The sequence below is a fragment of the Castor canadensis genome, chromosome 10 (genome assembly GCF_047511655.1).
Source record: "Castor canadensis chromosome 10, mCasCan1.hap1v2, whole genome shotgun sequence".
Classification (NCBI taxonomy): domain Eukaryota; kingdom Metazoa; phylum Chordata; class Mammalia; order Rodentia; family Castoridae; genus Castor; species Castor canadensis.
Genome location: NC_133395.1, coordinates 99,701,837 through 99,723,583, shown reverse-complemented (window position 1 = coordinate 99,723,583; position 21,747 = coordinate 99,701,837). Strand labels below are relative to the sequence as shown.

The window sequence follows — 21,747 nt, the reverse complement described above, 5'->3', positions numbered from 1 at the left end:
TCTTCAACAAAATTGGAGAAGAGGGCAAAACAGGTTCTGCCTGGAAGTGAGTGGAGTGGGGGAGAACCGGGCGGGGGGGGAGAGATGGCCCAAATAATGTATGCACATATAATAAATGAATAAACACTAAAGAAGGAAACAAGGACAGCATCTCTGCACAGAAATCAACATACCTCCTTTTGAATTGAGTGCAATAGAACTTAAAAACAATAAATTACTGAATACCACTGCAGCAAAGCTGGACACTGACCACAGAGAAGGATGTGTCATCTGTTCTTCAGCTGTTACTGCTCTGTCTGCCCTTACTGATTGACTTCTCTGACAAATGAAACACAGGGAAATGTAGACAACTGTTTCTCAGGCTCCATAACATGCATTCATTATGTTTTGTCTCTGCTGAAATCTTTTGCTTAGCAAGTGATTCACCTAGGTACTTCATCTAAGCAAACAGAAGCGATGGAATAATCAGGCTGGAACAATTTGGCCAGGGGTCTCTGCCAATGGTCAGATAAAAATGTTTTCATTTAAGACTAAGCCAAGTCCATAAACATCGGCTTTGCATCTGTCAAAATCCAGGTCCTCGTTATCCTCAAATTAATGATTGCTCACCCCACCCCCCACTGTCCTCGGAGAGTTGTCCTTTTGTACTTCCAAATCACGGTGTTCCATAATCTCTGTCATCTGGGCTCCAGGGATAAGCATTCCTTTACTCTGGCCAAGAATTGGGCATATGACCCAGACCCAAGCCACTCAGCATATCCCATCATCCTCTTTTCTACTAGCTTAAGCGTTAAGTCTGTTACTCATGTTGGTGTATTGAAACTTAATCTGGAAATTTCTGCCAAACCAATGAGAGAATCTTTGTGTTGGAATGGGAACTGGAAGGGTTTAATCCTAGTTTCCTGGGACTCATGGGAAGAGGCTGTACTTGGGAGTAGGCCAGGATAGGGGACAGCAAAACCCCCAAGGAATGAAAGACAATGAGCAAAAGACAGAGTCAGAGAGCGGGTAAGGAGGTCTGATGATACTTTCTGAGCCCTTGACCTTAGCAATGTCTCAGACTTACCCTGTCCTGGATATTTAATTATGTACTCATAAATTCCTCTAACTTCTCGAACATTTGCTATTTTATCTTTTGCACACAAGAGTTGTAGAGGATGCTGGGGCCTCAGCAGTCCTTTTGCACTGTTCCATCAGAGCAGGCAACTGTGCAGTGGGACATTCTCAACCCAAGGGGCAGTGAAAGCTAGGCCATTTTTTAAATGAGGGAGCTGAGACTTTAAGGAGTCAGAAAGGTCATTCCTTTATCCTTTGGGAAATTGTGGGTTAGTAAAATTATTTATTCACTATTTCATTATACTCACATTGAACTATTATTTTTTTGGTGGCATGGGATTTGAACTCAGAGCCTCACATTTGCAGGGCAGGTGCTGTACCACTAGAGCCAGGCTGCCAGCCCTTTCTGCTTTTGCTATTTTTCAAAAAAGGTCTCACTTTTATGCTCCAGCCAGACTAGAGTACAGTCCTCCTATTTATGCTTCTTGCACAACAGGGCTTCCCCAGCTCTTTCTTAGTTGACATGGGGTTTCACTAACTACTTTCCTAAGCTGGCCTCAAACCTCAATTCTCCTGATCTCCACCTCCCAAATAGTTAGGACTGCAGGTGTGAGCCATCACACCTGATTAAAGTATTGATTCTTGACATAATTGTGTGAATAGATGATTGTTTCTGAGACACAGAGCTGGATGGAGTGGGCATATGAATAAATACACTCCAAATTCTAGAATTTAAAATAGAGGATGAAAGTATTGAGTAGCTATTTGGAAATGTGGCCAACATAAAGCTTCATGCTACCTAATTGAGCAGTGAAAATAGTAACCAATAAGCAAGGGATTGGGAAGATTCTGCTCACCTCTCTGGAATAGTGGACAGTGTATGTGAGTGTGTGTACATGTGTGTGTACATATGTGTGTGTGTCCTCCCAGGGGGAAGACAGAGAATAAGGGGTGGAAGGTTTCCAGCATCAATTCCACTGATTCATATTAGAAGCAAAACCCATGGCCAGGTATGAGAACTGTCCCTATCACATATGGCACCTGAGGGGACAGCAAATTGGTGCCAACAGTTCTACCCTAACCTCTCCCTGCCTTTCTGCACTGCTGACTTTGGAATGCTCTTTCCAAACTTGAGTGCTTACAGTCAAGATGCTAACAGCACTACTGATAAGGCCCAAACAGGCAGAGGTGAGAGAAACAAAATGGAACAGCTGTCATGAAAAATATTTCCCATGAAAACAGTTCCTAATACATACTGACCAAAGATGCTGCTAAGCTTTTGAACAGAATAAACAGTCATTTGTTATGCACTTCATACTGAAAGTTACATATTGATCATGAAAAGATTCATTTCCTGAAATGGCAGATGATATGTACATCTAAAAAGTTCACCGTGGGATTAATAAACATAATTCAAAAGCATTTTTAAACTAAATTACCAGGTGCCAAAGCACTCATTACTTTGCTTCAGATTGTTTGAAGAAACACTCCCTCTCATGGGAGATAAGCAAGCCATCTCTCTTGGAGACCAAATGAGAGTCAGACAGCTTTGCTTCTATCCCAGATACCAGAAAGGCTTCTTCCAGGTGATATTATTGTCTAAGTGTAATGAGTAGAGCCAAAAGAAGACCATCTCCTCCCTATTCAAGGGTTCTCTCCATTCCTCTGCCATCCTCTCATTTCTTTGGAATTTTGACCCTACTTGATCTAAAGTACAACAGAATCACAAACAGAGGCAGTCCCAAGGACAGAAAGGAATGGTCCCCAAGCCATTTGAGGAGGCTGGGAGATGCTGTTGACTGTGATTCTATCCTGTTTTTGTACCACTGATCTGACACTCACACCTAACAGAATGGGTGTACGCCCAACCACCAGATCACTGTACCTGTTTTCATCCCTGCTTAATGAGGACACACTGTATTAACAGACAACCTTGAAAGTAGAAGGGGAACTATTAGGGACTGGGAAGGGGAGAGGGAGGTGGGAGAACAGGTAGAAGTGTGCATAGACACAGAATGCCTGATGTATACATGTGGAAATATCACAGTGAACCTCATTAATTTATACAATATTTGTGATAATAACTATAATAAAAAAGATATTAAGTCAAACTCCTTACAACAAACATTTTAAGCTAATATTGATTTTTGTCACTTATATTCTACCAGTGCCACAGGAGAGTTCCCAGGAAGAATATCTGGGGATGTATTTGTTAGGTAGTATTGCCACGAAAACTGATAGGCAAGTGAGAAGGGTAGGGACAGGAGGAAGCTAGGTTATGGTGTCATATCAGACACAGTCCCCCCACAGAGGGCGACTGATTCTGTAGGGAAATGATGAGACACTGAAGGGCATCCCTCAGAGCTGTCCCAGTTAGGGCTAAGAGTGCTGGAGTATTGGTTGCCATGCATCTGCCCTTGGTTAATGGCTATCTCTGGAGGCAGGAACTTCCAGGTGTTAGTAATGACAGCATTTAAAGCCAGTTCCAACAACCTGAGGACAGCTCCCATCAAATAGACTCGGCTGTCTTCTATTGGGAGGGAAAGTGCACCAAGAGACCAGTGCACAGAAAGAGTCCCAGGGTCTGGGAGACCTGGTGGATCCCTGGGCAAAGTATGCTGTAGGCTGACATTGAATTGAATGCCTCACTTACCTTTATTGTAGTGTTTAATTCCTGCATTCAAGCCCAGTCCTAATCATCTTTTAAAGTGGAATCTGCAATATCTTCATGACACAAATGTGGAAAGTAAGCCTTAGAAAGATTAAGCCCTTGTCTGATGTCCAAGAAGTAGAAAATCAGAATGTTGCATTTGAACCCAAGTCCATGAGCCAATGGACCAAACTCAATCATGTTTACTTATTATGCCCTGTACAACAAATTTAGGGAATTCTAGGCTGTGTTTGCTTTTGTTTTCACAGTGGGCCTTGCACATGAAAAATTAAGTGATTTTTTTCCCCTTAATTCTTGGATAATTCATCACATAGGTACCTTCACACTCATGAAAACTACAGCTATTTTCTTGGGTTACAGAATAATTTTTTGCACATACCAAAGATAGCTAAAATATCTGTGGCAAATTTGCTTGTCTCGAGCAATAAAGCCAGTGCATGCACAAGATAAATTCATGATATTTTAGTGTTTATAGCCTAACAACAAATTGATCAGCCTTATAGGGATAAGTTTCAAATAAAAAGTAAAATGCATATAAAATTACATGCCCAATCTCAAGGACAGAATCTTTAAATCTGTGAGCATTTTTCCTTTATTCACTGCTTATGAGGTATATTTTTGAAGATTTCAGTAGGTACTTATATCAACCTGTACGCTATAATTCACTTATTCAATCCCTGTTCTCTGCCATATAAACATGATTACTGAAGAGCAATTAATTTGTTCTCTTTTGATAAAGGACTAAAAGTAGAAAAGCTGGCTGTACCTTCTGAGTTTTAAGGATGGGAAGGCTATTTACCAGGATGCTATTGAAATTTTCTCTCACTTAGAAAGAACAACTTCTGTTTTTGCTTCTCATGCCAGACACTGAGGTTTTTTTGTTTGTTTTGCTAGGTTGGATTTGATTTGCAAACAGCCTGATGGAAATATCTAATAGAATCAATCCTAGGACGAAAACCACAATGTTCTGGAAGTTAGGCCCTGTAGCCTGTGGTCATTTTGACACAATTCTTCCTTCACCAGAGCCCCTTGGATAAAACCTCTCCTCCGTGCTGCAGTAATGATATTGCAGTTGATACTGGTATTGTAAATGACATTCACTGGTATTTCAAGTCTACTTTATCTGGGACCTTTGGTATTGCACTCTGGGACAAACATACCCCAAGGTCACCTTAGTGACCCTTGCATGATCTCATCCTTTTGGTTGTAGGTTGCACCTGTTTTATACCCACTAGAATATAGTGAAGGTAATGGGATATCATTCCTTTGATTATTGGACAGTATCTTAGCAGACTGAGGAGTAAGACTTTCCTGAAGGCCTTAAAGCAGTCTTGATATGAACTGTCTATGGACAGGGCCAGGTGGCAGGAGATGGCAGTCAGCACTGCATGGCTGAGGACCTAGGTCTAAACACAGGGACTGCCAGCAATCACATGAGCTTGGAAGATGATTCTAAGATTCAGATGAGTCCTCAGCTCTGGTCAAGACTTTTGATTCCAGCCCCTGAGACCCTGAGCAGCAAGCAGCTAATGTGCTCAAACTTCCAACTTACAAAAATCATGATCATGTGTGTTGTTTCAAACTGCTAAGTTATAGCAATTTGTCACAAAGTAAAATCCTGATACATCTTCCCACACTAGTGCTGAGTTGACCATCTGCTTTTTTCCCCAATGGGAATGGGAAAAACTTGACATGAGCTGTGGCTTGACAAAGTAGCTCTTCATGTTTTTTTTAGCTCTTGCTACTGCCTCAAAAACACATCTGATTGCTGAAGAGAAAGAAGAAAGACCTGGAGGATGTAAGAGATGCAAGGAGGAAGGAGACATGAGAGACATTTGTCTCGTCTGGGACATCATAGACCAGTCCTACCTCAGCCAACCTGCTAGCTGATCATAGACTCCTCAGGCAGCCTTCCAGGTATCAGCCAGACCTAGTTCAGATGGGGCACCACCCACAGACCAATAAAAAAAAAATGGTTGTCTTTGTAAATTGCTAAGCTATGAGGTGCTTTGTTATGCAATATTGGTAGCAATAGATAAAGTACTACAGGAACCCAACAATTAAAGCTGGGGGACCATTACCATTTACATATATATAAATTTGCCTGTTGGAATTTTTTTAATAGCTTTTCTTTTTTCTCCTTTGTTATTTATTTATTATTGTTGTATTTGGGGTACATTGTGACATATATCATAGTTGAATTCACCTTCTTTATCATTCTCTTTTTACACCTGGAATAGTTTCAACAGGCCTCATTTTTCCATTTACATATATATGTACAGAATATTTCCACCATATTCACCCTCCCTTTCCTTATATTCTCCCCCTCCCACTGGTATCAACCCTCCAGACAGGGCTGTTTTGCCTTCCTATTCTCTGTTTTTTTGTTAAAAAAAAAAAAGACATTTTTGTTTAAGGTAACTATGCAGGGAGTTTCACTGTGACATTTCCATGTCTGTATGGGATTTTTTAAATAAAAAATCTTCAAAGCAAGCCAGGCATATATTGTACATATGTAATTCCAGCACTCAGGAGGCTAAGGCAGGAGGATCATGAGTCTGAGGCCAGCCTGGGTTACATAGTAAAACCCTGCCTAACAAACAAACAAACAATAACAAAAACACTTGAAGTAATATGAGAGATTGGTGACTCTAGTGAGAAAAAGATGACCATTTGTTGTGAACTCTTAACAAAGAAAACTTACCTTACAATAACTTGAAAATAATTTTTATTTTCTTTAGCATTTTACGGAGCATATTTAAGCAATAGCAAAAATAAAAGATGTTTGCATTTTTTATGCAAATCTTTTACAGAAGGATTTCCTTTTTCTTCTCTTCAGGGCCTCCAACTTCACGCTCATTTTAGAGTTTAAGTGTGCTCCTGGCGGAGTGCTTTGAAGAAGGACAACAACCATATGCACAAGAGTACACCCTGTTGTGGTCCACAGAGCACAGCATTACAGAACTACATGCATCCTCCTCATACACAGAGACCCCTGTAGGAAACATACCAATCTGTTTCTTGGGAGAGAAACTGGGGAGAACTGGATAGTAAGTACCGAAACAAAACAAAAATACTCTCTTAGAGATTAAAGGGTGGGGGAGGCACATTGGGAGTATTTTTGCATTCTGCAGGCACAAGCCTGTGTCCTGGAGCCAGAGCCATACAGAAAACAGAAGCTCTGTGCAATGTGAGATTAGGGGCTTCACTTCATTTTTGATCTTCATGAATTTACCACTGGGAAAAATAATGCAGGAAGCATTATAATTCAGTTTTACTCCACTAAATGTCAGTAAACAAAATGTACTCACAAGATTGTTCTTTGCTATGATGTTTCCCAGTTTGGAAGAGTAATACGATGGAATCTTCACACAGCCGAATTATCAACTGGTTTACTTACAAACAACTAAAATACTCTGTAATGTTTCTGTTCTAATCTAGCTAAATGTAAGCATATTCAAATCTACCTGCCCTTATCCATTTAAATTCTTCATATATTTCTTCTAAAATTTTCATTGTCAGATAAAATGGACCTGAGGTCATGATTGGAAAATGGGGAAGAAAACATGGCTCCCTGGAGCAGAACCCTATTTGCTTAAAGACAAGATAAAACTTCTTCTGTGGGGCTGAGGGTGTAGCTTAGTGATCAATCACTTGTTTAGTATGTACCAGGTCCTGAATTCAATCCCCAGCACCACCATTACCAACAAAACCCCAAAACAACAACAACAAAAAGCCTGCTTCTTCTAGGAGTGTAATGTCTTTGAAAAGCCTTGTAGAGATCCTGCCCTAAGGATTCTACCACTATGCTACTGGGGATTCTTTGGGAGCCTTCTGCAACTGTTTCTTGCTTGTGATGGCACCCAGCTCAAGGTCTGATGACAGTCACATGCTGGTCAGCTGCTTCCAGAAGATCCAGCAGCAGGAATCAGCCAAGTTTCTGGAGCTGCCTAGAAGTTTCACCTTGCTAATGGCTCCACTCAGGGAATGTGTTGGTAGACAGGGCCAGGCATATGGCATCACTTTCCTTCTCCTGCCCTGCCATGTCTCAAAGAACAGTTTTTATTTAGAAGAACTATCTGTGATAGATCCAAGTATCCTTGGAAGATCTATCTTTCATCTTTAACAAGTTGGCACTCCCTTCTGTTCACCTCCCTCAATGAAGTGCTGAGCACATACAAACACTCCATGTGTTCCATCATCAAACAACCTAAACCACCTCTACTTCCTCCAAAATTTACAGTAAACAGAACAGGGAGGGTCAGAGCTTTAGCTAAATTTAATAGTCACTCACAAGCCTAACGTTCTTTTCCAGAATCCTGACTCAAGTGATATTTCCAATGTAGAGCTGTATCATTAGTCAAGAATATCATTTTGTAAGTGACCGTCAGTCTGATTTAAGGTGTTAAGGCCTTAATGCGTTTCTTCCTCTTCGTTTGTCATTTCTGTGAAAACCTCTCTCTAGGTGTTTCATGGGGCAGTTCTTCACATGACTGCAAAAACTTCAGCTAATTTTTCATTTGTGAGCTCACTATATTAATTCCAAACATCCATCCATCAGATTTGTTGATTGTCAAAAAGGGAGTCAGTCATAATTTTCCATAAAGATAAAACATCTATCTTCATTCAGAGGAAAGCAAAGATAAACTACCTCCAAATAACAATATTTAAACGGTCACATATTTGCTATAACATGCTTTTGTTGTTTTAAACAGAGTAGCTGGGTACAATGCAAAGAAAGAGAAAAGGGTCAGCTTCTCACTTTTACAGGAGCAATGTTCAGTTCTCAGTTAAGAGGGCTGTTCATTTCCTTTTTAGGATAAAATCAACAAACTATTTAAAATGCTTTATATTATCAGTTAAATGATGCTACATAGTTAGAAAAATTGCTTATCTCTCATATTAAGAATGCTACTATGATTTTAGGGTGTTTCCTCTTCATTTTTAAAAACAACTGCCATCCCCAGAAGCCATGTAAGTTGGCAAAATCAGTATCACCCATCAAAATCATGAAAATTTTTCCTGTCCCTCTTACAAATCTGAAAATAACATCACAGGAGGACTACAATCAACCATAATAGTTATATTGACATGTGCAATTTAACTGTATTGATATACATAAGAACTACTTTATCACAAAGTTGTCTTCCTGAGACACTTGTCTTTCTATCTGTATTAAAAACAGCATTCAAGGGTAAGCATGTGCTAGCAGCACATTTAAATTGGAAAAATAATCTATCCAAAAAGATGACCCTTTCCAAAAAAGAATAATTAATTCATTCTGAAAGATAAGTAAGTATACATAAACACATTTATGCCATTTGAATAAATGTCCTTCCTTCCTTCCTTCCTCCCTCCCTCCCTCCCTTCCTCCTTTCCTTCTGTCCTTCCTTCATTTTCAGGGCACTGGGGATCAAACCCTGAGCTACATCCCTAGTCACTAACAGAGTTTCTTTATTACATTCTGCTTTAGAATGGCAAAACCCATGAGGCACACTGCTCAGGACCACACAACTGCCCATATGAAATAGCATTCTCTAGCACTCCATAGCAAGTGGGTTGGAGTGTCTTATGTTACTATCCCTTGAGGATCTCTCCATTTAAAGACTACACTTCTAGAATAATACAAAGTTAAAAAATAGCAAGCAGATAGTCCTGCTGTAGTCAGCTCTCTAAGGGAACATTTTGCTTTTAAAAAGCAAATTAAGGTTTCAAGTACAGATAATCAGACAGAGCTGGTGGATCAAAACATAATTAACTGGAGCATTTATATCAAAAGCTATGTGAAGAGACTAATTCAAGTTTTATCCCACACCAATATTCCTGTCACTGGGGAAAAGACAGAGTCATTGAATTCACAGGGATTTCATTGCACAACAAATCATTAAAAATTATACAAGAGAAAGAGAAAAATCTTAAATGCAATCAAGAAAAGATTATGAGGCCTATTAAGCTCAGGTAGCAACTTCACACTGAAGACAGTTCACCAGATCAAAGCAGAATGACCACTCTTGTTTTATTATGAGGGAGGCACTCCTTGCCTAAAGGTTACAAAGCGAGGGCTTTAGAAAAGTTAACTTCACTGCTGGGATCAAGTACAAAGGGTTCCCTTACCAGTGCCTCACTTTTCTCAGAGACCTGGTCATGTACTGAGAGGATGAGAATTTATGCAGGCAGTTTGAGGGAGAATTCAAACAGAGCACATACTTTAGCAAAACAAGACATCTACCACCACAGTTGATAGGCCTGAAACTGCTGTTGAAAAGGATGTTAGTTTGCTTATTTTTCTTAATTCTTGCTGGCTTCATGCATAATAAATGCCATTCTTATGGCCTAAAACAGAAATATTTGGTTCCGTTTCTGGTCAATAATGTCAACTGTATACATTTAAAAATACCTGAAACACATCATTTTTTTTCCTGAATGCTATTTTCTTCTAAACTCTCCTTACTATATATTAACATCTGAAAAAGAATTTGCTCAAACTTTCACCATGTAGCTTAGTTTATCCTAAATTTGGGCTTCTGTCACAGAATCTATGCCCCTCTAGGCTTGTACCTCCTGTAATAGAAAAAATGTGCCCTTCAGTACATAAAAACATAGAAAGAATGATAGTACAGATTCAAATTAAGTTGGAATAGAAATAAAATTTTCCCTGGGTAAATCATTAATATTCCAATTTTCCATGTGAATTTTCCATACAGATAGAATTAGATTCAAAAATGAAATTGAAATGTTTATTGTATTTGTATTCTATTATTTAAAATTACAGTGTATTTTAATTATTATTTTGTCTTAAAGACAAAGAAACATCAGCAATCCTCAAAGGCATTAGTTCATGACTAAAGAGAACTTGGATATCATTTAAACACTAAGCATGCTAATTTTAAAAATTGTATAGATTCAAATTAAGCAGCTTTGCATACTCTACAGAAAGTTTCATTCTGTTTCAACAACTGTAAATATAAAGATCTAAATTCTATTCAATTGTGCTAAAATATATCAGTGTAGTTAAAGATAACGGAACTCATTGAGAAGTAAAGGAAAAACCTAATTTCAGTTTCCGGATCACTAATTATATAGAATAAATTGTTCCTTAAGAAGGGTACAGCACAGTTTGAGTTGGCATGAGGTATTTCTTGACAGAGCACCAAAGTTAAGGTAGAGGACAAAAGGATGTGCATTGAAAGCTGTTGAAAAATAAGGGGTGGGAGGTAAAGCAGTAAGAGAGAATAATTGAAGGGATTGAACAGACCAAAGAAAAGCACACCCACAGTGGGCATATATTGAGACACCCCTTTGAATGTCAACTCAAATATTAATAATGAAAACCAGGTCTATAAAATAGGAAGAGTGTGGGGGCAGTACTAGTGAAAGGAGGGAGGGTGAAGGAAGGAGATTAAGGTGACAGTATATGGTTGATGGATTTTGTATATCTATATGAAACAGAACTAAAAAACCTCTTGCAATTGCTTTAAGTGGGTTAGGGAAGGGGCTGAGGGGAAGAGATGATGGGGTAATGTAAATAACGTATAATATAAGTCTAATCAGACTTGTCACTACAAATCCCCCCCTGTATAATGAATATATCCTAATTAAAAAATTATTTAAAAAGAAAAGAAGAGAAGGAATTTTTGCCCAATAAGAATGTAGCAAATTCTCATAGAGATGGGACACTGCTTGACATTCTGATATCTTTCTTTGTGCTGGCTCAATGAATAAGGAAGAAATCTATATTTTATTATGTAACATTTTTCTTTCAGATTCCCAAACAACAGACATTTGTTTCAAATATAGGTAATTTTAGCAAGGGGGACTTAGAATAGGAATATTCCATCTTTTATAGATTCTGTGAAGTCTTCAAAGTGCTCCAAAAACACTATAAGTTTGATTAGCAGCAAAGCATTAATCTAGTCAAAACCTCCCTCCCTCCGCCTTATATATATATATATATATATACATACATACACACACTATACATCAATATACTCTAGTAGTCTAACTCAAATATGACAATTTGACAATTAATTCTCAGATGCTGTGCAAGGTTGTAAATACTGTCTACATTGTATCATGGTTCATGACCACTAGCACCCAAGTGGTTAAGAGAGAACCAATCATTCATTTTTTAAAAATCACATATTTTGAATTTCTTTTAAGATTAAAAAAATTGGGGGATACAGTAAATCACCAAATATATCATTTTGCATCCTACAATTGTCTTTAAAACAATTTTTATACATTGAAGGCTAGATACCTTTAAATATAGTTTCAACAACGCTGAGTATAAAATGTTCATTTGAAAAAATATGACGTTTTCTTTTTTTAAAAAAATTTACAGGAAAGTTCTATGAAAGTGTCTCCCCCCACTAATTTTGCAGCATTTTCTCTCAAGAGCACATTAAAATAGCCCTGTCACCTTGTATATGTGTACTGAGAATGAAGCTCTCAAGCACTGTAACTGTCATACACCCTCACATGCCCCACACACTCAGGACCTTCAGAAAAAGGTCCTGCAGGCACCATGACATTTTGATCTTCTCTCCTCCATGCCCCTCTAGTGACTTCCAATGCTTGGCCATCCTGTGGTAGTGGCTGTAGTCCAGAACTTGAGCTTCACTGGGAAAACCAAGTCCATTCAAAATGCAGAGCTTTCATCTTTTGATTGGATGATTCTTGGTCCCCCATGGATAAGAGTGATACCTAGAAGATACAGATGTGGAAAGAGTTCCCTATAGTCACAAATATTTCCACCCACATGTACAATTTCAAAGATGTGGCTCAGGCATATAAGTAAATACATTATATTCTTTTAAAGATTCTCTTTGTTAGGATGGGAATTTTAGAAAGCTGATCTTTTGTTGAAAGTCAGTGCTAATGGTTTTTCTCAAATTATGAACTCAATAGAAACCAGTAATGCTCTATAGTAGAAATAAACACCACTCAAAGTGCCTTGTACTGTGTTTACATGCACAGGCACATTACAATCACTATTTTACATGTTCATGTCCATTAGTCATGAGGAAAGGAATTAATGCAAGTAGATTCAATGTAGATATCTTTGTATCTTATCATTTCTCAACACATATTTCATCATCTTCATTGCAAAACATTGTTAAATAATCTTGGTTGTGCATCATTTGGAAAGAATTATAGACACAATAACTTTATCATTCAAGTTTACAATTTAAGAATGTCATTTCAAACTTAAACACACATCATCTTAGATAACAGGGTTTATTTAGTTAGGGAGACAATAGAGAGGTGCCATTGATACACCAATAATGCCCATTATGAGCACCCTTAAGCTTACACTAATTTTTCATTGATATTTAGTTGATTTTCCTGAAAAAAATATGAAGATATTTGTGGTCTTTGATCCTGACCCTCTAAGGAAATGTATATAAAATGACAATAGTCACCTTAGCCCCACAAGCCAAGGGCACTTGAAATAATAAGACAGTCACACTGTCCAGGTAAGGCTGGATACGCTCAGCCCTTGAGCAGAGAGTGAAAATTTTAAAATCTCTCCAGAGATGGTGGGAAGAAAGTGGAAGGAGATGGTAATTTCTATTAACAATGTATCTTTAGAAGATGAGAATTACTCACCATACCTCTGCAGTTACAAATCACAACAGAACTAAATTTACAAAGGTTGCATTTTGGAAATATATTATAAGCCAAAAGAGCAAGAAGTTAAATAACCTTATGTGTGATTCATAAGAAAAATTCATTGAAATAGAAAAAAAAAAAAAACCAGTGGAGACTGAACTAACCTCAAAGAAGAATCTAATTTCCATATAATGACCTTAACAGGATGATTTTAAGCCCTCCTTTTCTTAAATGGCTAATAGTTATCTTTAAGAAACACTTCTGGAATAATTTGGATAGTGATCACAAAATAACTTAACTAGCTATAAAAGAAGGCAATTCGCCAGGCAAAAAGACTACTTTGGGGAATATACTCTTAACGGATTGGATTGTGCCTCCTACAATAACCTTGAGCCTTATGAGGCGTATGTGGGGATGCTTACAATCCATTTGATGATTCAGCTAGGAATGGCTCCTTGGAAAGGCCAAGAGACAACTTGTGTGAGTAGACACTGTCAGTGACCACACCTTTTCATCTACACCACTTCAAAAGCATGCTGGCCTGATGACCAGCTGCCATTATCTGATTTCTTTTCCTGAGGATTTCTCTGGTGCCTAAAGCCTTCTTTGTCTACCTTTACAGAAGGCTTCAAATGATGACTGATGGAAACTGGAGGATAAATGCTCAAGCTCCCTCACTCTTTCAGTGGGATTATCCTGAGGTACATATTCTACACTGGGATTAAGCTCCAGTCACCCACAAAGAAAACTTGCTTGATGATGAAACATTTATTGCATAATTTCTTCTCCCCCTACCTGTATTACCTCTCAAACTAATTGCACCCAAATTGTTGTGCCAACACTGTACCCAACAAGTAAAACTACAGGAGTTAAGAACTGGATTTAAATTGATAAAGGAGTATATTGTGTCCCCAGTAAACTGAAATGTCTTATTTAGGTCAAGCAAATGGCAATACATAATAGCAAAGTTCCTTTCAGTAACTCTGTATTTAGTTGCGGTTCTGCCCTAGAATTCTATGCAAATATTGGGTGGATTTCAGTGATAGGAATCTGAGTTTTCAGCTCTTCCAGAATGCAACGAACAAATATTTAATTTTAAAAACTAACCTAGAAATGTTTTCCCATGCAATTATGCTTATTATTTTTATACAAGTCAATTCCTATAGTGATCTTCTTCTGTTTCAACAGAGAATATAGTAGCTGTGTACACAAAAAAGATGTGCAACTCATATTAAACCCATGTTTATAGCTAGTCTCAGCAAAGATATTCTATAAAAGTGTTAAAATAAAAATCTAAAAAGAAATTTCCTTACAGAATTAAGAATAGAGACAACAGATCTAATAATCTGATGGTCTCTATTCCTCTTTCACATTTGAAAGCAAACTCCAGCTCTCACCTGTTAGATGTAAAATTGTAATAGCCACTTTCCTCCAGGACTTCTTCAATCACAGTCTAAAATTGAAAAAAACTCAGGTTTGTACTGAATTAAAAGCAACAAAACAAAAGCATTCAGAGGCTCTGCAAAAACCTCACCTGCATCTGTTCGTATGTTATTCCCTCCTCCAGATCAAAGCTGGTGGCTAGCTCTGCAATAGACGAATTATAGAAGGTCTGACATTTGACTCACATTTTCTTAGTTATACTTTATTGGCAATTATTACATCAACTGAAGTGAAAAAGGTCAATTTCTTCTTTTTCATTAAAATATATTAATTGTACAAAATAATGGGCTTTATGATGACATTTTCTTACATTTATATAATGTGGCTTGATCAATTCATACATGCATTACTTCCCTCATCCCCTTCCAAACAGGTGAATTTCACAATAATAAAGAACAAACTTTAAATTCCAAAATGTCTTAGTGTTGAATGGTTAAATTCTTTGTTTCTCATTAATAACTAGCTGCTTTGGTGTGGCCATCACACAGCATAGCTCACAGTGTAAATTGATCAATTAAGTCAATTTGGGGATATGTATATATGTGTTAAGGGAAGGCGAGGAGTGATCCCAAACACTAACTGTTGGGTGAGTTTTCTAATAAGAAACTCACAAATTCCCAAGGCAAAAATAGTAAACACACGTTAGAAAGAAAATAACTCTTGGGGGAGGCAGAAATAGAGAGTGAAAGACAATAAAGATGTGACCCTTGGAAAAATATGCGAAGAAAGAAAAACTACATTTAATGCCCAAAGCCCCTTTTTTGCTGGTTAGTCTGAGAACGAAATTCTAGCACCTTAACTCACCAGATGCCACAGGCAATGCTGGCCAGCTCCCCTGCCCCTTGGAGAGAGACAAGAGAGTAGGTTGGAGAGCGGGGAAGGGATGCAGGGAGATGTGAATACGGGCAGCTCATTTCCACAGCAGCTTTTAAGGGTGCTCCCCACAGTGCCAGGGGCTCTATTTATTGTCTTTGTGTTTGCCCAGGCTGCTGTGACAAGGGCCAAACCTGTCAAGCTCTTGGGAGACCAAGTCAGCTGCCCTAGGAGAGTGTGTCAGCTCACTCTAAGGTCTTTGAGAGATTTCCCTCAGACATGTTCACTTTGCCACAGTTGCTCTTATAAGAAGTCTGATCTGCAGATGACCTTGCCTGACCTAGGAGAGACTTTTCAAAGTACATGTTTTTAGACAACATTTTATCTTGATCTTATGAATTTCTCAAGGACCATTTTAAATGAAATTCTGCCTATACAGGATTAACTTTATCCCAGGAACCCAAGACTTAGGGAAACTTTGACAATTAACAGATAAAATGATTTTTCTGGCTCAAGAAAAGCACAAAAAAGAGTATATTTTCATGCTGAATAGATGTCAAATCTTCATTTAAAACTGACATATTTACTTTCTGCCCACTATTCATAACATAACTACAATTTATGAAGATTCCGAAATTATTTAGGATTCTGGAACCTCTGAGTAGTCAGGATGTTGCTTCTTAAAGCTCAAATGTAGAAGAGCTCAGTTATGCTGAACCCTTACTCATGGCCAGGTACCTTTTATGTTTACTTGATCCTCACTATAATGCTACAATACAGGTATTATTTACCTATCACTTTTACTAATATATTATTTTAAAATTCTATTATTTACTTTAATTATTCTTTAAATGTTATTTATATATTTATTATTTTATTATTATATTTACCTTACCTTATAGGCAAGGACACTGAGGTGCAGAGAGGTTAAATACTTAGTCCCAGGTCAACTACTAAATGTCACACTGAGATTTGAATCTTGGCATCCAGGTCTCTAGGATCTCTGCCTTTAATCTCTATGCTATTCTCCCTCCCTAAGTGAAATTTATCCTAATGAGAAAAAAATTAAATTCATCTGACATGGATTCTCAGGTAAGTTTCAAGTTCTCTCTATTTAGAATATTTAAACTTTTCCATTTCTGCTTTTTTATCTTTCTAGGTGCTTTGGGGCATTTGATTTCCCATCAGATAAGCAAGAAGAAATAAAAGGAAATACAATTCATCCACACAGACTCTAATATTTGTTTATGGTATTAATAAATGATCAAGGCAGCTGCCACAACTGGTAGGATAAAGCTCAGGGAATTTCTAGATTCCTACTGTATGTCCTTTCCAACTACTGCCATAAATAAGAAAAATAAGCTCTGTGTTTCTTTTTAAGTTGAAGACAATGTTTAGAAGCAGCTAAGATCCAAACAATGTGTGCTTGTTGGTTGGTTGGTTGGTTGGTTGGTTTTATGAAAGTCAATTTACCCATGTTGATAACCATTACCTGACTGGTCATTCAGGGACAAGCTGTTTCTATCCGATGAGTGACATAATAAGTGGTAATCTGCTGTAAAAAAGTTTGGCTCAATTGGTTCTGGAGATCCCTGAGATAACTAAAAAGGAAAAAAGCAAAAGCACATTTTATTTTATAATCATAAGCAAATGACAGGCGACTTCTATATAGTCGCCTTCTATATAGGGTTTTCCATTTTGGAACTATGTCTCTACATAGAAAATGTAGTGCTCTGTGGTTTTTGCCCCTTGTAAACAGATAAACATCTTCTTTCCAAAAGAACTTATTAATTGGAAGCAGGCAAATTATAGTGAAAGCAGTTAGACAATTCCCTGGTCAAATGAATAAAAAACACTTTACAGATTTATAAAAGCAAAATAAAAATGGCTAGAAAAATAATGGCATGGGTCTGGGACATCAAGATGTTATTTTTAATCAGGCGTAGGAGGAATAGCTCCAATTATTCAACAGAACAATATGTTTAGTCCAAATCACAACCTTTTTTCATGCATCTGCCTTGAACAATGTCTTCTTGCTGAATCAAGACAAACAAGTTTCTTAATATATTTTTCAAAATTACTGCTAATTAATTTTAATCTCTAAACACTAGTTCCCAACACTCTGAAGAAAGAGCATTTTACCCAGTGGCAGAACTTATTACAGTTGCAATTATTTAATGCTCTTCTATGAGGTTGAATTTTTAAGCAGAATTTTAAGCTAATAAATATCATTCAACTCCTTTCACCTTTAATTCTAACCATTGCTTGGACTGGCCAAGTTTTAGTGCATGAGTTAATATACTTTTGAAATGTCATAAGCTAGAAGCAAATGGCATGATTTGGACTATGTTACTCTGGATTCATACACTCTGTTCATGAGTTAAAATATATCATTATCCTACCATTTGAGAAAACTGGCAGAACACACTACATCTAAATGACATATACCTACCCTGTGATCTTTAAGGATTTACAGGAGAGCAAAGAGCATCTATATATATATATATATAAAATATATACATATATTATTATATATTATATATATAATATATATAAATATGTACATATATTATTATATATTATATATATAATATATATAAATATATATCAAAAGATATGTATAAGAACACTTGTTCATAGTACCTTATTTATAATAACTAAAAATTGGGAAAACCAATGCCCACAGACAGAAGAGCACATAAGATATATCATGGCATGTTTACATAATGCAATTTTGCAAAGCAATTAAAAAGAACAAACCATGAGCACGCACAACATGAATGAATATTGAACAAAATTAGACACAAAAATACATAGTGCATGACTTCATGTTTTTACAATCAGGCAAAACAACGTCACAATGGTGACAGAAGTCAAGACAATGATTACATTGTGGCAGAGGGTGTGGTTTAATCAGGAGGGAGCCCTCTGTGGGTTAGAAAAGTCCTATATCTTGATGTGGATGATGGTCATATGGTGAATGTATATGTAAAAATTAATGGTATTATGTATATGTATATGTATATGCATACCTCATTGTATGCATTATGCATTTTATATCTTAATATAACATACATTAGCAAGTTATAACTAATTATTCCATCTTTGTACTTTGGATTTTATAACTACAAATCATTTGTTTTTTCAGTCTCCACATTTTCAAACACTGACTGCATTAGATAAAAATATGATAACATCTATTTTTTTTTCTTGAAAATTTATTTTCCTTACTTCAGTGACAACTGATAAAATTAATAACCCACCCATAATATGACAAGATTGTAAGATTGCAACATCCTGTAATGCAGGAGGATCTGACAGTCACACATTTAATCATTTTCTTATCAGTTCTGCAGGGTGCCATAGAGGTAGCCTTAGGAATTCTGTACTGCTCAGATGCCATGAGTAGGTCACACTGACTAAGATTCTTACTATTTCTCATGCTGCTGAAAAGTATTTCCTGGTATTAATTTTCAAATGACTTCAGATGGGATTATTTTTCGTATTGTTTAGCATAGGAATAATTTGACTGACTGAAATGCTCATCCTAATTATAAAAATCTTATTCAATTTAATTATTAAGTATACTTTGGAATCATTAAGATTTCACAGCCTGGAAGAATTTTAAAGCCTCAAAGAAAGTGTGTGGATTGTGACTTGAGAAGGTCAAGATTGCCTTGTTAAGATGAGAAAGATAAGTCCTTTTCATTGATTTTAAACTTTAAAGGGGGGAGTGAAATTTCCAGTCTTACATCAAATTAATAATCTCCTTTAGTTTAAGAACTACAAATCCTTAGAGAAAGAACCTAGACATAAAGTCAAGGACTAAAACTCACTAGTCTTGCATTCTAGGAATTTTCCAGAACTTCTTTTTGCATTTGGTTTCCAGATGTAAATGGTCTTTTGGCAAATGTTTTTCTGCCCCTTATTATATGCTGAGCTATGGTGCTTTATGATCTGAGTAGGACGCAGAGATGATTTGGCTTCTATGACACTTGTAGTCTGAGTAGGAAATGAGGCTTATGTCTGTGAAACAGCAGGACAATACATCAGATCATGCAGTGTGAGATGAGGAGGTAAGTTCTCAATTTCTGGAAGAAAGACATATTCAGGGAAGAAAGATAGCAGGGTTTTTAGAGGTTCTATAGAAGAAGCATGGGAATCAAGCCTTGAAGGGTGATTTGAGGAGGTGGAAGAAAGCAAAGGGAACACTCTGGGTGAGGGGAACTTGGGACTTTGTAAGGGTCAAGCATTGCATATTAATATCAAAATGATATAAGGAATGTGACATGAACCCATGCCATGGAGTTATGGGGATTCAAGATGAGGAGAGAGGGATAATTCCATTCACTAATTCAGTGAGTTTTTTTAAATCAACTGTTATATGCCAAGCACAAACAAGGAAAAACCCAATGATAGCCAAAAGATGTACTCCTGGTGCTTGCTGCCTACTTAGGGAGAAAAAAGCCTGCGGAACGTCCACTTGCATGCATGTAAAATCACAATTGTGTGGAATGCCTTGAAGGGTAGGCCTGTGGTTCTAGAAGGTAACAGAGTTTTAAAATATATCTGTCTTAGCCAGGAAAGACTTTCCCAAGAAAGTGACACTTAAGCTAAGAACTGAAATGATGAGTATGAACGTGTAAAGGGTAGGATGAGGAGAACATTAAAGGCAGAAGAAAAAGAAAGAGGGTGGTAGATAAGCCAACTTTAGAAAGGACTTTGTGACTGGTGTTTAGAAAAAAAGGGTCATGAGTGGTGTGAGAAAAGGGGAGAGAGAAGGGCAAGGGCTGGGAACACTATGGAGAGAATTTTTGTATTTTATGCTGTGATTCCCTGAAGAGTTTTCTGTGGTATGTGGGGGGGGGGGTGGCATGGAGAGAGAAAGAGAGAGAGATGGAGAATGTAAGAATGTAAGTCAGGTTACAATAAAGCCACCTGCACACCTATGTTTATTGCAGCATTGTTCACAATGGCTAAGCTAGGGAAATAGCCAAGATGCCCACTACTGATAAGTGGATTATGAAAATGTACAAAGGAATATATTCAGCCACAAGGAAGAATGAAATTTTGTCATCTGCAGGTAAATGAATCGAACTGGAGAACATCATCTTAACTGAAGTTAGCCAGGTTCAGAAAGCCAAAAGTCTTATTTTCTCTCATATGTGAAATATAGACCTAATACAAATACAGCAATATTATGAAAAACAGGTCACACTAAGGGGAGGTCATATATAAGAGTAAAAGAAGGAAGTTAAAAATGTGAATATAATTGATGCACTCTCTATAGAAGAATATCGAATTTTTAAATCCATTGAAATCTCCATAAGAAGGGGACTAAGGTAGAAAGAAGAAAAATAGAGATGAACCAAATTGAGCTATGATACATATATACATGGAAGTGCCATAAGGAAACTCCCTGTGTAGCATTTTTGCTTAAACAAGCAAAAATGTCATTTTTGTTTTACAAAATCAGAACATGGGGGGTGGGGTGGAAGAGCTCCTGCTGGGGGGGGTGGTATCAGTGGGAGGGGAGGAGGGTGGGAAAGAGAGTGGGAGGGTGAATATAGTGCAAATACTGTGTATACATGTGTGCGAACAGAAAATTAATACCTTCCAGGAATTGGGAGAAGGGGGATAAAGGACAATGGTGGAGGGGGTGCATTCAAGTATATTTGACACATTGTAAGAACTTTTGTAAATGCCACAATGTACCCCCACCCAGCACAACAATAAAAACTGGAAGAAAAAAAACCATCCACCCTATGAAGAACTTCCCAGCTGCTAATGACCTAAGTGGATACAAAGACTAATGTTAAGTAGCTGAAGGGACAGAGTTTAAAGATGGAGTAGAAGGAAAACTGATGCTTCCAGTAGTGTGGACACAGGAAGGGAGAAGAAGGTGGTGACTCTAATTCTGGACATGCCGGATGGCAAAGTAACTGTTACCCAGTGGGTGGAAATGCAAAGGACACAAAAGAATGCCTTTTAAGTGGCAACCCCTATGGCTGGCAAGGCTATGGGGTTGTTCAGCTACCCTACATCAGTACTGAGCACTGAATACTGAGTTCTCTCGGAAGCCACAAGCACTCAGCTCATAGATGGACCTTCCGCTTTTTGCATGCATGCTCTATCTGGAAGAACGAATAGGC

The 21,747-nt window shown here is 37.5% G+C and overlaps 1 protein-coding gene across 11 annotated transcripts in view; it reads right to left on the bottom strand.

The window, feature by feature from the left end:
• Window positions 1-11,300: 11,300 nt before the first annotated feature.
• Nek10 (NIMA related kinase 10) overlaps window positions 11,301-21,747 on the bottom strand; it is a 260,109-nt gene continuing 249,662 nt past the window's right edge. For 9 of the 11 annotated variants that reach the window (XM_074043773.1, XM_074043776.1, XM_074043774.1 and 6 more), the window contains 4 exons: window positions 17,088-17,196; window positions 14,874-14,926; window positions 14,737-14,792; window positions 11,301-12,430 (listed from right to left, as the gene is read on the bottom strand). In XM_074043773.1, the coding sequence (XP_073899874.1) occupies window positions 12,382-12,430; window positions 14,737-14,792; window positions 14,874-14,926; window positions 17,088-17,196 (267 nt within the window). In that variant the 3' untranslated portion in view covers window positions 11,301-12,381. Of the gene's footprint in view, window positions 12,431-14,736; window positions 14,793-14,873; window positions 14,927-15,586; window positions 15,624-17,087; window positions 17,197-21,747 lie in introns of those variants that run through there. The other 2 variants (XR_012436301.1, XR_012436303.1) reach the window with 2 other exon arrangements.